General features: G+C 34.2%; 2 protein-coding genes across 2 annotated transcripts; one reads left to right on the forward strand and one right to left on the reverse strand.

Moving 5' to 3' along the window:
* Positions 1–534: 534 nt before the first annotated feature.
* LOC112098538 (methionine S-methyltransferase-like) lies at positions 535–2344 on the forward strand. Its single transcript, XM_024185129.1, has 3 exons — positions 535–606; positions 1759–1837; positions 2007–2344. Exons 1-3 carry the CDS (start codon positions 593–595, stop codon positions 2292–2294), a joined length of 381 nt encoding a protein of 126 aa, XP_024040897.1. The 5' UTR covers positions 535–592; the 3' UTR covers positions 2295–2344.
* A 657-nt stretch (positions 2345–3001) lies between these two features.
* On the reverse strand, positions 3002–7459 carry LOC112097661 (putative disease resistance RPP13-like protein 1). The gene is made up of 2 exons (XM_024182939.1): positions 7062–7459; positions 3002–7022 (listed from the first exon to the last, which is right to left on the reverse strand). The coding sequence occupies exons 1-2, from the start codon at positions 7442–7444 to the stop codon at positions 3002–3004; spliced, it is 4404 nt and encodes a 1467-aa protein (XP_024038707.1). The 5' UTR covers positions 7445–7459.
* Positions 7460–15292: the final 7833 nt, after the last annotated feature.

Raw genomic sequence — 15292 nt, forward strand, 5'->3', positions numbered from 1 at the left:
GACAAAGTTCAATGGATGAACTTCTCTTAGTTAATTCGAGTTCTGTAAGAAACACTAATCTTGCTCTGTACTTTGGAGTATTTTAATAATTGATGTTAAGATTTGCTAATGTGAAAAGGAAGAAAACCTGCTTAAAGGTATTAAAGAAAGATAAAGAGAACCAATTTGGAGAAGGGAATCCTTATAGTGGGAGTTCTATTCTTTGGGGTTTAATTGATGGGAGAAGAAACAGCTTATATGTTTACAGACATAGACATTTGATTGCTGAGTTAGCTGAGGAAGATAATTAATCACAATGTTTGATGTTGTTTCTGTTGGCCTCAGCTAATTGTTAAGATTTCATACTTTTTTCTGGTTTTTCATAACTGTGACCTAAAACTTAATGTATACTTTGATAATTACATAATCGGCTTCTTGCTGATATTTGGCTTTAATTTGTAGACCTGAGGCTCTTTTGGGAGTTGGGAAGATTTACGAAAGAGGAGTTTCTGATTAGCTGGTTTGTTCTCTTTGTGCCTACAGAATTTGAGTTCACTGGTAAGCTTGATTCACCTTGTTTTGATTTACTACCAAGAGGTGTTAACAGTTCATCATGCACAAAAAGAGGTGGGGAAAAAAAGAAATCTTCTTGCTAGATACATAAATTTAATAGTTGAATCATTTTCAACCAAAGAAATGTGCTGAAGAGCAGCATTTTCGTTTATATCAAAGTTCAATTGCATCTTATATCATCTGTTTCCATCTCCTTTGTGGTAAATAAAGTCCTTGATGATGACAATAAGAATCACAGAAGAAGTTGTTAATTTCATATCTGGAGATTTTCATCATAGTAGTTCATTGAAAGTGAAGACAGCTGAGTATTGCTTTTTCTGATGCAGTCTGTCCCTCTTTGGTGTGTTTATTTGAAATTTGCGCAAGAATATGATCCATCTATACGAGAATGTGCCTAATAAAATATCACAAAGGTGCCTAATACAGTGAAATTAACATATTCAGCTCATGAGATTGCCATTATATATATTGAAAAAGAAATTAATATAAGAAACTGAAAATTAATTGACACTGGATCAAATTGGATTGTTAGTTGTTAATTATGATGGGAATATAATCTTGGTCTTTTAATTATCATCTAGGTAATGCATGTGCACTTTCATTTGTGAGAGAGAAAATATTTGACAATCACGAAAACAACAACAATTCACTCCCATAAACAACATAATAGATACATGGTCTATATTGCAAGTCTTTTTATGATTTTAATTAAAAGAGAAAATGCAAAGGACATATTATATATAATTGAATGTTCTCCTTGATAATTGGTCAAAATAACACCAATCTGGCTAACTAATACAATCATCATAATTATCCGATTTTCATTTTAATTATGTCCAATCATGCTAATTTAATAAAGAACACGGAATACATGAGTATTTATATGTTCAACAACTTTGGCTGAGTATTAAAAATATAAAAGCTGCATTTTTGCTTTGTGTTACTGTAGGACATGACCATATTATGTTGCATTTGTCAGAAAACTGAAAATTATCGAAAAGGATCCTAAAAGAGATGTGTTGAATTGTGAGCTTAAAAATGAGTTTTAGAAGTTTCTGACATGTCGGTTTGTATCCTTGATTGTGCATGCCCTGTTGGTTTCTGGATGAAACAGGAGAATATGACATCTGTGTATTGTCTTTTACTTGCAGTAAGTGAATCACATGTTCTTCACATGATTTGACATACTTTATACGGATTTAGCAGTTGTTTTGGTCACTTATTGACTGACCGTTGTAAGGCGGGAAAATTCTGGGTTTCTTACAACAAACCCAGAAGGCAGCTGGTGAGTGGGAGATGTTTCTAGCTTCTTCATGATCTGTATATATAGTCTTAGAGGCTATAGTTGAGCCATATGAAAAGCTTGTAACTCCTTAATGTTTGTAGCTTGTTCTTGGTAATTGCTTTGACGAGGGAAGTGAGCTAAAATGATATCAACTTTTATTTATGGACAGGTTAAGAAAATTTTTGAGTTCCTGAAAAATGGCTTCCATGAGATCAGCAGTTCTTTGGATTTATCTTTCGAATATGATTTGGTTGCTGATGAGAAAATTCCATTCCTAGCTGATCTTGCCAGTGTTCTAAATGAGCATTCCTTTTTCCCATATGAGCCACCAGCTGGAAGCAAAAGATTCAGGAATCTGATTGCTGACTTCATGAAAATGTACCACCATATTCCACTAAATGCTGATGTGAGAAAACCTTCACCACTCATCTGTTTTTTTACTTCTCTGGACAAGTAATTTTTATATTGTCTGTCCTAGATTCTGTTTTCCCTGATGCATTATTTCAATTTCTTTGCATGTGAAGTCCTAGGATCTGTTTCCCCTGATGCATTATTTCAATTTCTTTGCATGTGAACTTGGAGCATTCATATTAGTTTAGGAGTGAATCTATTGGTCATTTACTTGTTTGTAACAAATAACGTATGAAACAATCTTGTTATTTTTTATTCTCAATATGTAGAGCTCTATGGACCAATCGCTTGTCTTCTGTTATCCTCATTAGAATTTCTTCAGACTACTTCCACTTCATGCTATTTGTGATAATTTGTATTGTTTTTGTGGTCTTTCTTATGTCTGTTGGACAAATACTGTAATATGAAATTTTATCTAATGGTGCCCTTTATTCCTTTTGCATCCTGTCCCCTCTAGTAGTTAAATGTATTTTTGGATTTGTCAATTTATTTGATTTGATGAAATCTTGATTCTCATGTTATCTATCTGTTTATCCAACTTGACCAGGGAATGTGTTGTTGATGTGAGTTACGCTGCACGTGCTTGTTATTCATCTAGTCCTTTTATGTAAACATACGTGTTTGGATGTACTCGTATATATACTGGACCCGAGATATTTAAAATAGTTTTCAATTGAGATTTGAATTTTAAAATTATATACACAAACACACCCGATTTAATAATAATAATAATAATGCTAACAATAAAATATTTCATTCGTCCCCTGTTGAGTCGTCGTCAAAAAGTCTTTTCCAATCAAAAAGTCTTTCCCAATCTATTTTAACGCAAGGTATATGGGTTAACAAGTCCCAATATTGTCCTCCATCCTTTCTGCACTTCTCTTCTATCAACGGACATCCCGAGATCCATAATTGCAAAAGTGAGGAAGGCAGGCCCTTCTCCGGAAAGTATTTGAGCTTGGGACAATCCCACAGGTGCAATTCTGTGAGGTTTTGAAGATCAACAATTGAAGAAGATAGGCGTTCCAGATTTGGAAATCTAGAAATGCTCAGAGATGTTAGAGAGGCAGGAAGAGGAAGCGCGGTCCCTAATCTTTTGTCCTCTAGTGGAAATGACACCATCACCGTGTCGTCATCGCATCCGCCGATTGTAAGATGTCGCAGAGAGGAGAATCTGTGAAATCCCCGGCCCCGCTCAATCAGCGACTTACAAATCTCCATATTACCCCGAATATCAAGTGACTGAAGGTTGGTGGGAAGGCCATCTTCTTCTTCAAGGCTTGGAAGCGCACCTCCTATTATTGTTAATTCTTGAAGACAGCTCAGATTGTGCAATCCCTTGGGTAAGGCCTCTAGTCTCTCACAATCATATATCCCCAGCCTCGTGAGTTTCGCACAAGGCAATCCCCCTTCGGGAAAGGACACCAGATTTTCACAATTACTAATACTGATTGTTTCAAGAGATGTGTTGTTGTCCAACCTTTCTGCTATTGACTCCAGCTTTGGACATCCATAAACAGAAAGGGACTTAAGAGACGGAGGTAGATTGCCAACTTCAAGGGACTCAAGCGTGGCAGGTAACTCGTTTTTTGAAAATATACAAGTCAGTGATGGACAATCCCAAATTTCCAACTTCTCGAGAAGAGATGAGGTGTACCTTCTGCTGCTGCTACTCTGGATGCCCTCTTCCACTGTCAAAGTCCTTATATTATCGCAACGCCAGATCGTCAACTGCTTAAGGCTTGGTGGTAGCTGGACTTCAACAATATATCTCAACGAACAACAATATTGAATATTCAAGATCTCGAGAGACGAATTGGTGTCGCACATCCATGCCTCTGGTAACGATTTCAGTGCATCACAATGCCTAATCTGAATTTTCTTCAATTTGGAAGGCAGAGCAACCTCAGGAAAGGAAACAAGGGAACTGCAGTTGTAGATTTCTATCTCTCTCAAGGAACAGAGGCTGAGCGATGATTGTGGCAGCTTCACAAGGCCTTCGCAATAAAGCAATCCTAGATATTCAAGTCTGCATGACAACTCACAGAGCTGCTGTTGTTGGTCTTTCTCTTCCTCCACCACCAAGGATTGAATTTTGGGACACCGTCTAATCGTCAGTCTTTTGAGAGAGCAAATGTCTTGCAGTAATTCGTTATAACTCTTCCATATATGTGTTTCATTTTTTATATTTTTTATCTCCAATTCTTCCAGTTTTGGTATTCGCGGCTTCAATGGCCCTGCGAGAAACACTTGATTTGATGTATCTCTACAAACCACTGAATTCTGTAAGCCGAGATGATCAGTTGCACTTCTCAACACAACCTTTTTACATCCTCCAATTACCAATTTGCAAAGAGCTGGAAGACTCGTAATTGAAATTGACAATTTTTCACATTTGTAAATAGCAAGCATCTGCAATGCAGGAAGGTGCTCTGGAAGTGTTCCTTGCAGTTTAGAACATCTTAAAATTTGAAGCTCTCTCAATTTAGGAAACCGTTCAACTCCCTGACTAGATCCATGAGGAATCCAGTCTTCCCATTCTTGCATGTCTTCAAAACGAAGAGTCTCCAAGCATGGAAATGGAATTGGAGAGTCATCCCCATAGAACTCTGAACCCAATCTCTTTACTCTACTCATTCCACGCACTGTAAGATGCTTTAGAGAGGGCAGTTGCCCGACAGACGGCAGGGCAGTGCACATGCCGCAATCTTCAAATTTAAGTGTCACTAAATTTGAGAATGAGGAATCTCCTAACCATGTTGGAAATTTTGTGCCTCCATAGCCACAGACACAAAATTGATCCAGATTTTTATGGGGTTTGAGCATGTCAAGCACGCCCATTTCAGTTTCTGCCTCCCTTGAAGATGAACCATCGGTGCTGCAAGTCCAATTAAGCGATAATTCCTTAAGATTCTTCTTTCCATCCAACCCAGCCTCCTTTGCATCACCAATGTCTTTTACATTCTCTAATTTTGAAATTTCAAGTGCCCCACGAAGATGCATCAATGACTTTAGCTCTCGTAACCCAGAACCATTGTCTTTTCCCACAGCAAAATTACACAACGTCTGAAGACAAGTCAGCTTACCAATTCCTAGTGGCATTTCCTCCAACGAATCTGTATTTGAATTATTGAGATGATGCAATTTGGTGAGGTTTCCCATGTCTGCACACAACTTCTTCAGTAGCTTACAGCCCTCCAACAGAAGAGTGTGCAAATTGTAAAGCTTGCAGACTGATTCAGGCAGAGTTCTAATCACAGTTCCAGATAGGTTGAGGTACCTTAAATACCTCAAATCACCAACTGAATCCGGCAGCTCGGCGATGAGATATCCACGCAGAGAGAAGACCCTTAAGCTTTGGAGTTTGAACAACTTAGGAAGAATGCTATGAGCCAAGTATCCATGTCGACTATTTAACATCACTGGTAAAAAAGTTCTCAAATGTTGGATATCATACAATTTCTCAAACCTTTGAACGCCATCATAATCTCCAAGAATGTACGACAGATGACGAAGATCTCTAGAAAAACACTGTTGCTTGTTAACCTCCGAGGTATACTCCAGTGTGAAGTATGTCTCCCCTGCAGCCCAACGGGCAAGGTCGTTGATAAGATCGTGCATAACAAATCGTGATGCATCGGTGGCCGATTGCTGGAAAAAAGATCTTGAACATAGCTCCTTAAAGAAATCACGACCTAAATCTTCACTAGGATTCTCACCTTCTTTGTGATCCAAAAAACCGGAGGCACACCATAATAAAATTATCTCCTCCTCTTCAAATTCATAATCCTTTGGTAATAATGAGCAGTATGCAAAGCATTGTTTCAAAGCTGGAGGAAGATAATAATAGCTCACCGCAAGGGCTGGTATAATGCGGCATCTCTCTTCTGGTAATTCCCATATCTTGCTACTGAGCACACGTTCCCACTCACGTCTGTCATGCTCTCCACGTAAAAGTCCTCCAAGTGTTTGAGCTGCCAAGGGCAAGCCATCGCATTTGGTCACTATCTTCCTGCCGATTTCCTCCAATGACATATGTGAACTGAAATCTCGCGTCCCCAAAGAATGTTGAGCGAGTATAGCTAGACAATCATTATATGACAGCTTTTTTAATTGATAAGCTGGAAGAGTCCCCATGATTTTTGCAACCTCATGATTGCGAGTACTGACAATAATCTTACTTCCCTGTGCACTTGCTCCAAGCGGACGGCTGAAGTCAACCCAATCATCGTAATTCCGGTTCCACACATCATCTAAAACAAGCAAAAATTTCTTTCCAGATAGTTGCTTATTCAGTTCCTCTTGAAGCTTATTCAAGTTGAGATTATCCACATTCTGGTGAGTCACGATGGATGTCAAGATTGTTTTTGTTAGCCTGATAACATCGAAATCATCTGAGACACAAGTCCATGCCTTGAGATCGAAATGATTCTGCACTCGATCATCATTATAGGCAAGCCGAGCAAGAGTAGTTTTGCCCAGCCCACCAAAACCTACAATAGGTATAACAGAGAATCCACCATCATTTCTCAAATCATCCCTCAACAACAATTCAACAATTTCCTTCTTATCTGTTTCCCTGCCATAGACGTTGGCTCCAGTCACTACAGAGGTTGTCTCTAGCCTTTGACTGGCTTTTTTGGACCCTCCAGCTGAACTTACGTTCAAACCCAGCGAGTCTTTCTGTGTCACAATTTCTTGAAATCTGTCGTTGATCTCTTTGATTTTGGACATCATGGCGTAATCGAACTGAATCGATTGTGGAGTAAAAGTGGTGCAGCAAGTAGGAATGAGCTTCTGTGGAGTAAAAGTGGTGCAGCAAGTAGGAATGAGCTTCCGAAACTTACTTGTTCTTGTACGACTGCTACTGGGTTGATCCTGAGCAGTAGCTGGATCTCCATTTCCAAGCAGCAACTTCCTCCGGAAAGCCTCAGTTTGAAACTCATCCAACAAGTCTTCAACATCATAAGCCAAGTTCTGAAGCTTGCCAAGCCACTTCTTCACAAACTGATTAGTCGTCTTCTTCTCCTCAGCATCATCAAGCACCGCCTTGATCATCTCCAACATATTCGCCCACTTCATCAGATCGGCCTTGATGTGCTCTTGGCGTGCAAAAAACAGAATCCCCTCTGAAGCTAACTTATTGACCAGCAAATCAACGGACGCCGTAAGGATTGCCTCTCCGATGATTGACATTTTTTTTCTTTCTTCTCTCTCTTTTTTTTTTTTTTTGGGGGGGCAAAGAAAGAAGCAGAATTTTGAGTTTTGAAAAGCAAAATGAGAAAATTGAACAGAAAGTGTGAAGGGTCAAGCAAAATGAATGTACCAAGTCTTCCACTTGTTGTTTATTCCAGGAAAGTGCAAATAAAAACAGAGCCCACCACCCATTAATAATTTAGCAATTTACCAATCACCAACCACCACCACTTGTTACCAGATTCAATAAATATAAAATCGCACGTTGATATTTGTAGGGCCAAGCAACATTAATCCAATGTCCGGTAAATGCTGAATAAAGAGGAAAATGGAATGTATCTACTACGGACCTTCGCTTTACAAGTCTTCAAAGTCATAATAATTACTTTATTTATTGAATTAATTTTCATGCTAAAATGAAGACTTAAAAGTATACTACAATATTTTATAATCACAATGATAATTTTAACAATCATGTTATATTAATGTCGTGTAAAAATAATTTATAATAAAATTTTAGGCGAATATAGTAAATTCGACTTATTTATTAAATATATATATTTAATAAAATAATAACACAATTAATATGTTATCAATCAAATAGAAACTCTAATGTGAAAACAAAAACTGTCCCACCACCAATAATTTAGCAAGCTTCACTTTATTACACTACAGTAAAAACAAAATCGGCCCCCACCACCATCAATAATTTAGCAAGCTCCACTTTATTACACAAGTGAAAACAAAAACAGCCGCTACCACCATCAATAATTTAGCAAGCTTCAAATGCTTGTGCTTGTCTGCTTGACGAACTGGGCATGGGTGGACCAGGCATCATTGAGCAATTCCAAAAAAATTTAAAAAAAATATCAGTGTCCAGCAAAGAAAATCCATCTTTATGTGTTGCTTCCTACTTGGTTCATCTACTGATATGTACATATATGTAACATTTAGAAAAAAGTAATGATACAGCCACAAACTCTTGTATAAATTTATTTTATACAAACTGATGTGGCATGATAAGATTGGTTGAATGAAAATATAAATTAATAAAAATAAATCATGTGGGCCAAGTGATATTTCATTCAACTAATCTTATCATGCCACATCAGTTTGTATAAAATAAATTTGTACAAGAATTTGTGGCTGTATCATTACTCTTTAGAAAATAGAAGTAGAAATTGGAACTCACTTTATGGCTCGTATGCAACACACGCATTAACATTTAATTAGAGTTCACACACACACACGTGTGTGTGTGTCTAGTTTTAATTGAGAGATAAATTAAACATAAATACTTAGATGTTTCTAAATAATTGAATAATGATATTATTGGTATTTATAAATTTCTAAGACGCGATAATTATGTGGGGGACATATATTTATGGTTATAGAAAATGGCGGTAAAAATGGTACAAATATAATATAATAAAAAAGTATAAACTGCAGTAAATTAATGTTCACTTCAAAGTACGTTATAAATATCGCTTTCCTTAATACGTTGTTTGCTTCCACCGATTGAGTTATGCATATGGATTAAGTAAATATGCATTCAGAATATAATAAAATGCTGATTTGTTTGTTTACGTTGTACATCAATAAAAGCAAACATGAATATTTTTTAACGTTATAAGCCTACCGAGAATTAACATATTTTTCTTAAAAAAAAATAATATGTTGTATATTTGATGCATAAAAAAATAAAAAATTACCAATAACTTAGCAAGCTTCAAATGCTTGTGCTTGTCTGCTTGACGAACTGGGCATGGGTGGACCAGACATCATTGAGCAATTCGAAAAAAATTTTAAAAAAATATCAGTGTCCAGCAAAGAAAATCCATCTTTTGAGAGATAAATTAAACATAAATACTTAGATGTTTCTAAATGATTGAATAATGATATTATTGGTATTTATAAATTTCTAAGATGCGATAATTATGTGGGGGACATATATTTATGGTTATAGAAAATGGCGGTAAAAATGGTACAAATATAATATAATAAAAATGTATAAACTGTAGTAAATTAATGTTTACTTCAAAGGACGTTATAAATATCGCTTTCCTTAATACGTTATTTGCTCCCATTGATTGAGTTATGCATATGGATTAAGCAAATATGCATCTAAGATACAATAAAGCGTTGATTTGTTTGTTTACGTTGACATCAATGAAAGCAAACATGAATATTCTTGAATGTTATAAGCCTAACAAGAATTAATATATTATTCTTACAAGAAAATAATATGTTAGATATTTGATGCATAAAAAATAAATGTTAATCGATGAAATTATTTTGAAGAAAGAGGACTACAAAAAAAATGGTGTAGGATCATTTTAGTCATGTCAAATTGACATTTATTTTTTTATGAATGTAGGGGTATTTTGGTAATTTTATGGACACAAGCGTTATATGTTGTGGATAGATGTTCGTTTTGAACTATATTGCGTGTGGTTAGTCGTATTTCACATTTATGAAAAGTAATTATGTTGTTTCCTTGATTAGGAGAAACTGCTAATGAGAACCAAGCCGTTGATATGAACAATAGTCAAGTTTAAGTATTGTCACTATGAGTGAAATATGCAAACCCATTTTTATATTTTATTATGATTTTAGAGTGTAGTAAACCATATTTGAAAAATAAGATTTTAATGCTATAATTTAATGATTTCTAGAATAAATTTGATTTACGTATTGGTACATTATTCAAAATTTTATGATTATTGGTTTTCCCTATCGATTTTGAGTAATGCATAATAGTACTTTGAAGAAAAGAAAAGTAAATTTAATGTTAATGGAAAGAAAAGAAGACTTAATGTACAATTAAAAATGTGTTATTTATGTGTATAAAAATTTGTTATTAAAAATCATGAGACAAGACCCTCTCCATTTAGTTACAATGATACAGATAAGATAAGAGCCCTTTGGGGCCCCTTTGAACACATAGAGAGGTTAATAGGTTGTGTTTTTTAGCGCTTTTGCCCTTTGGAGGCTTATGCATGCTGTATGATAACAAAAAAAGATTTAAGATACAGATAAGATAGAGGCCTTTGGGTCTGTCTAAGTGCACATGGAAGTTTTGGATCGTGTGCTTGGGTGATTTTGCCCTTTAAGGACTATTTTATGCATGCAATATGATGAGATATGATGATATACATGAGATAGCACTTCATTGATCTATTCTTTGTAGCTCCAGGCATGACAATGCCCGCATAGTATGTCATTGCACTGCCCATATGCGGTCCAGGTATGACAAGATCATTTACTTGTTTAGTGACAGTTTAAGAATAAAGTATTCTATGTTATCTTTTGATATGATTTTCATGTGTATTACGCACAGTATAATGTATTCTTCACTGACAATTGTTTGATTTAAAGTTTGAATAATTTAACTATGTGCTTACTTATAGATTAGTAAAGTTGGTATGTCGAAAAAATATGATCATCTTTAAAGTAAGTTACTTTCAAAAGATGTTATCCACTCACTGAGCTTACTAATTTTTATATTAACCTTATTTTATCATATTTTTCCCCCCGTAGAAGGATGCAAGTACACCAATCGACTGACCGACTGTAGTTATTTTGAATTTTTGTTCACGTGATGGCGCCAGGAGAAATAGATGGTATTATGCATTTTGATCATCTCATTTTGGAATGTATAATTGTATTATGATTTGATGATTATGGATGTTTAATATATATTGAAATCAGATATATTATAATATTTTGATATTGGAGATGTTTGGGTGTTATTTGGTATTTTGGTTGAGAAGGTTGATTGATGGAACTGGTTATATATTAAACTATGTTAGGAGTGCTTGTATAAATTTGCAATTTTGGGATTGTTATATTTATAAGGGAAATAATTACCGAATTTTCTGTAGAATTAAATTATTATCAGTCAAGTTAGACGATATCAAATAGACCCGCATGGAGTTCGAGGCGAGTCGTTTCAAATCAAGTCCTTTATAAAGCTCACTCACCCCTTGTTAGCTCTCATTCGTTACAAGCATCTATCTATCAATATATCAATCAATGCTTACATTTTCTTTCCTCTTATACATCAAAATGAAGTTCATCTTGGCAACCTTGCTGTGGCATTATTATTGTCAATAGTATAGAACGTTTACAATTATCATCTTCTGGTTGACCAAACCTGTAGCGATGTTCCATTCGGAGCCAACTGTGTGGCCTCAGTCAGCGCGAAACTCTCTTTAAAACCCGATGTTGAAATTAAACCAAAATGAAATCCTCGGCGCAGCAATAACTGTACTGAAGGAACGCGTTATTCAAGCTAGGGAAGACTATTCTAAACCGCATGAAATTAGTAAAGACAACTATGAACAGAGCGTGCTCATGGCTTCCATTGAAGAATACAATAAAGTCGTAGAAGCTTGCGACAAAGCAATTGGACCAGCTAAGGTTGGCGATTTTGACGTCGCAAAAACGGCAGCTGACGAAGCCGACCTGAGCGTTTCTCGCGCTGACGCATACAACACCGAGAACCCGAACCTGAAACATGTCAATTTGAACTTGAAAATTGCTTCTAAAAATACAGTGGCCATAGCCATCAAGGCTCTTAGTAAAACAAGGAGAGTACAATTATTTAATTTAATTGATCATGATTTCCGATTTCTTTCATCATCGATCTTTGTCTTTTTTATCTTCTTTTTTTTTGAATTTCCTCATTTAGATATGCAAACCAATGATATTCTTTTTGATGATATTGTTGGAGTGAATAATAATAATAATAATAATGCAATCCATCGGTCGTAGCAGAACTAGCTGACAGCGCCTGCAGGGCACGTGCAATTATATTTTGATCAGTGTTCACGAAGCTAAAGCAGTGTAAATAACAGATCATGGCTTAATTAAGTAATTACCTGAAGGTGATTAAATAATTGAGAATGAAATTATATTATTAAGCAAAGACATAAGCTATTATATTATTAAGCAAAGACATAAGCTAAATTACCCCATTTATCTGTTTGAAATCTCGTCTTGAGAGCAAATGGCGGCGCTGACGAGGCTTGCTCAATTTCAGCCTGCATGGCTGCATGTCTGATAAGAGTGGAAACATAGTGCCTTTAGCTAAATCGTAGAATGTTAAATCTGATGCTACTGAATATGGAGAGTGATTCATATACACGGTCTTCATGAATATATAATTTTTAATTACAGGAGAAGTTGCAATATGAAGTTAATTTGAAATTTATATTTCTCACCTCGAATAATTTCTGGTAAATCGCTGATTCGATAAGGTTAAACTTTCTTTATGATCATCATCTTCTTCTTGGTCGTCGCCTTCCGATGTTCCTATTTCTGATGTTTCTCCACATTTTCTTCCTCTTTTAACAACTTTCGTTGAAGATTTTGACAGAAATATCATTGTGAGAAGAGTATTTCTAAAGTTTACAACTTGGAAATGAGACCTTATGTGATATGTACATGAAGGATAGAGTACATGTCAGTATTTATAAGAAACAATGTGATGGTTTGAAAGAGACTAGTGGTGGTTTTAAAGAAACTAAATAAAGTTTATTATTTAATAAAAAGTTAAATATAAATCCCGAAAAATCCACTGTATAATCTGACAGGATTTGGAAAACGAAGGCACATGCATGGTAATATTATTACTTTGTAAGACTGGATTATTTTTATAAATTTTTATCCAAAGAAACTAAATAAAGTTTATTATTTGATAAAAAGTCAAATACAAATCCCGAAGAATCCGCTGTATAATCTAACAAGATCTAGAAAATCGAAGCACATGCATGGCAATATCATTACTTTGTATGATTGGATTATTTTTATAAATTTTTATCCAAAGAAACTAAATAAAGTTTATTATTTAATAAAAAGTCAAATACAAATCCCAAAGAATACGTTGTATAATCTGACAAAATCTAGAAAACTGAGGCACATGCATGGTAATATCATTACTTTGTATAACTGGATTATTTTTATAAATTTTTATCCAAAGAAACTAAATAAAGTTTATTATTTAATAAAAAGTCAAATACAAATCTCGAAGAATCTGTTGTATAATCTGACAAAATCTCGAAAACAGAGGCACATGTATGGCAATATCATTATTTTGTATGACTGGATTATTTTTACAAAGTTTTATCCAATCCCTTGTTTGATGCCAGTAAATCAATATTTAAATATTTTGTTATTTTGTTATGTTATTTGATTTTAACTATTAATGTCAATATTGGAATATATCTTTATATTGAACTAATAAAACAACTGTATAAAGACATTTGAATAAACTTAATTACGAATTTTGAATTCATGATGTAAGATAATGTTTGCTTTTTAATCTAAAATCTTAGTGGAGTCTGAATTTTGCTGAAATATGAATATCTTTAAATTGCATATGTTTAAATGATATGTTTATTTTCTCTTTTTCGATATCCAAATATAAGTGGCATCTTTTTTTTTTTTTAATAAATCAAAAACATCCAAAGTATGATTATTTAACATTTATGTTTTTGTAAGAATTATTTATACTTATTATAAATTTTAAGAGTTAAATACGTGCACATTACAATTAAAATCAAACATACGTAGAGTTGAGTAATTGATCTTTAAATAAAAATATTATTACATTACTCCAAATACAAAATTGATTCAAACTTATTATACTAATTAAAATGTGAATAAATTTAAATTTAATTTTATAATTTACATCATCTTTTTTACCATTTAAAATTGTAAAAGCCCATTCGCCCAAACCTAGTCTTAATTAGCTGTACATAAGTGTAAAGGCCCATATGTTCTTAAGAAGTGTTAAGTTTTCATAGACCCATAAGTGAATGGAGAAGTGTAATGCCCCAAATTCAAGGTAGAGTTGTAACTGTTGGCAAATCTGTATAATCCTTTTAAAACAGTTCTCTAATTATATTAAAAGACAAAATAAATCTAATTAAATTCTTATATTTTTTTCTCTCTATAAATTTCTTTTTCTAGTTCATTACTCGCACACAACTACACCAAAGTCTTTTATATTTTTTTTTTATTTTCTCTCAAACACTTTGTATATTACATAATAACTATTTAAGTCCATTTTTGGTTCTACTCAATTCAAGTATATAGAATTTTCTTTTTAATTAAATATATATGATTTAAACTTTCAAAATTTTGTAAAAACAATATTCCTAATATGAGGTTTGTGGAAGAAGTTAAATATTTTTTTAATAAAAAAGAAACTGAAATTTTAAAACAGAGATTTTGAAAACTTAAAATAGGTTTTGAGAGGGGGTGGGGCTTGAGTAAAAAAAAAAAAAATAAGGTGCTATTAGTTCCACTCTTCAAGCAAAGATACACAGATCTTTACTCTCTCAAATAAATTTTGAGGTGAATTTTATTGTTGGCTAATCACGTTGATATGAGTGTGAATATGAAAAGGATAAAACTTATAATAAAGAATTATATGAACTATATTTTAAAGAGAAAATATATTTTTAGAAAATGTGGCCCAATGTCTTCAGATGGGTTAGTGTTGGTGTGTGACTAAGAAATAGGCCGAAGTTGTAAAAATAAAAAATAAAAACAGTAGGTTTTCATATCAACAAAGAACAGTTATTTCACAGAACACATGAATATCTCTGTGATGTTGATGCTTTCATTTCTACAGCTTCCTTTAGTTTTCTCCCCAGTGCAAACGCCAGAGGAGGTGGAACAGCATTTCCAATCTGCCGATGCTTGTGTTGGATGTCACCAACAAATTTATAGCTATCGGAGAAACCCTGCGGGAATCAAGAGAGCAGGGTAACATGACAGCAGAAACAGTTGGCAAAATTTATCTTGTTTGATTCAATAATTAGCTTGTCAAGTTAAAAA

The sequence above is a fragment of the Citrus clementina genome, unplaced genomic scaffold (assembly GCF_000493195.1).
Source record: "Citrus clementina cultivar Clemenules unplaced genomic scaffold, Citrus_clementina_v1.0 scaffold_5, whole genome shotgun sequence".
Lineage (NCBI taxonomy): Eukaryota > Viridiplantae > Streptophyta > Magnoliopsida > Sapindales > Rutaceae > Citrus > Citrus x clementina.

What these genes read in the sequence shown, in the direction of transcription:
- LOC112098538 (XM_024185129.1), top strand. An exon ending in ACAAACCCAGAAGGCAGCTG is followed by an intron (nt 1,838 to 2,006) that starts GTGAGTGGGAGA and finishes ATTTATGGACAG; the next exon opens with GTTAAGAAAATTTTTGAGTT.
- LOC112097661 (XM_024182939.1), bottom strand. Translation starts at nt 7,444, where the DNA reads ATGTCAATCATCGGAGAGGCAATCCTTACGGCGTCCGTTGATTTGCTG. An exon ending in CTCATTCCTACTTGCTGCAC is followed by an intron (nt 7,023 to 7,061) that starts CACTTTTACTCC and finishes TACTTGCTGCAC; the next exon opens with CACTTTTACTCCACAATCGA.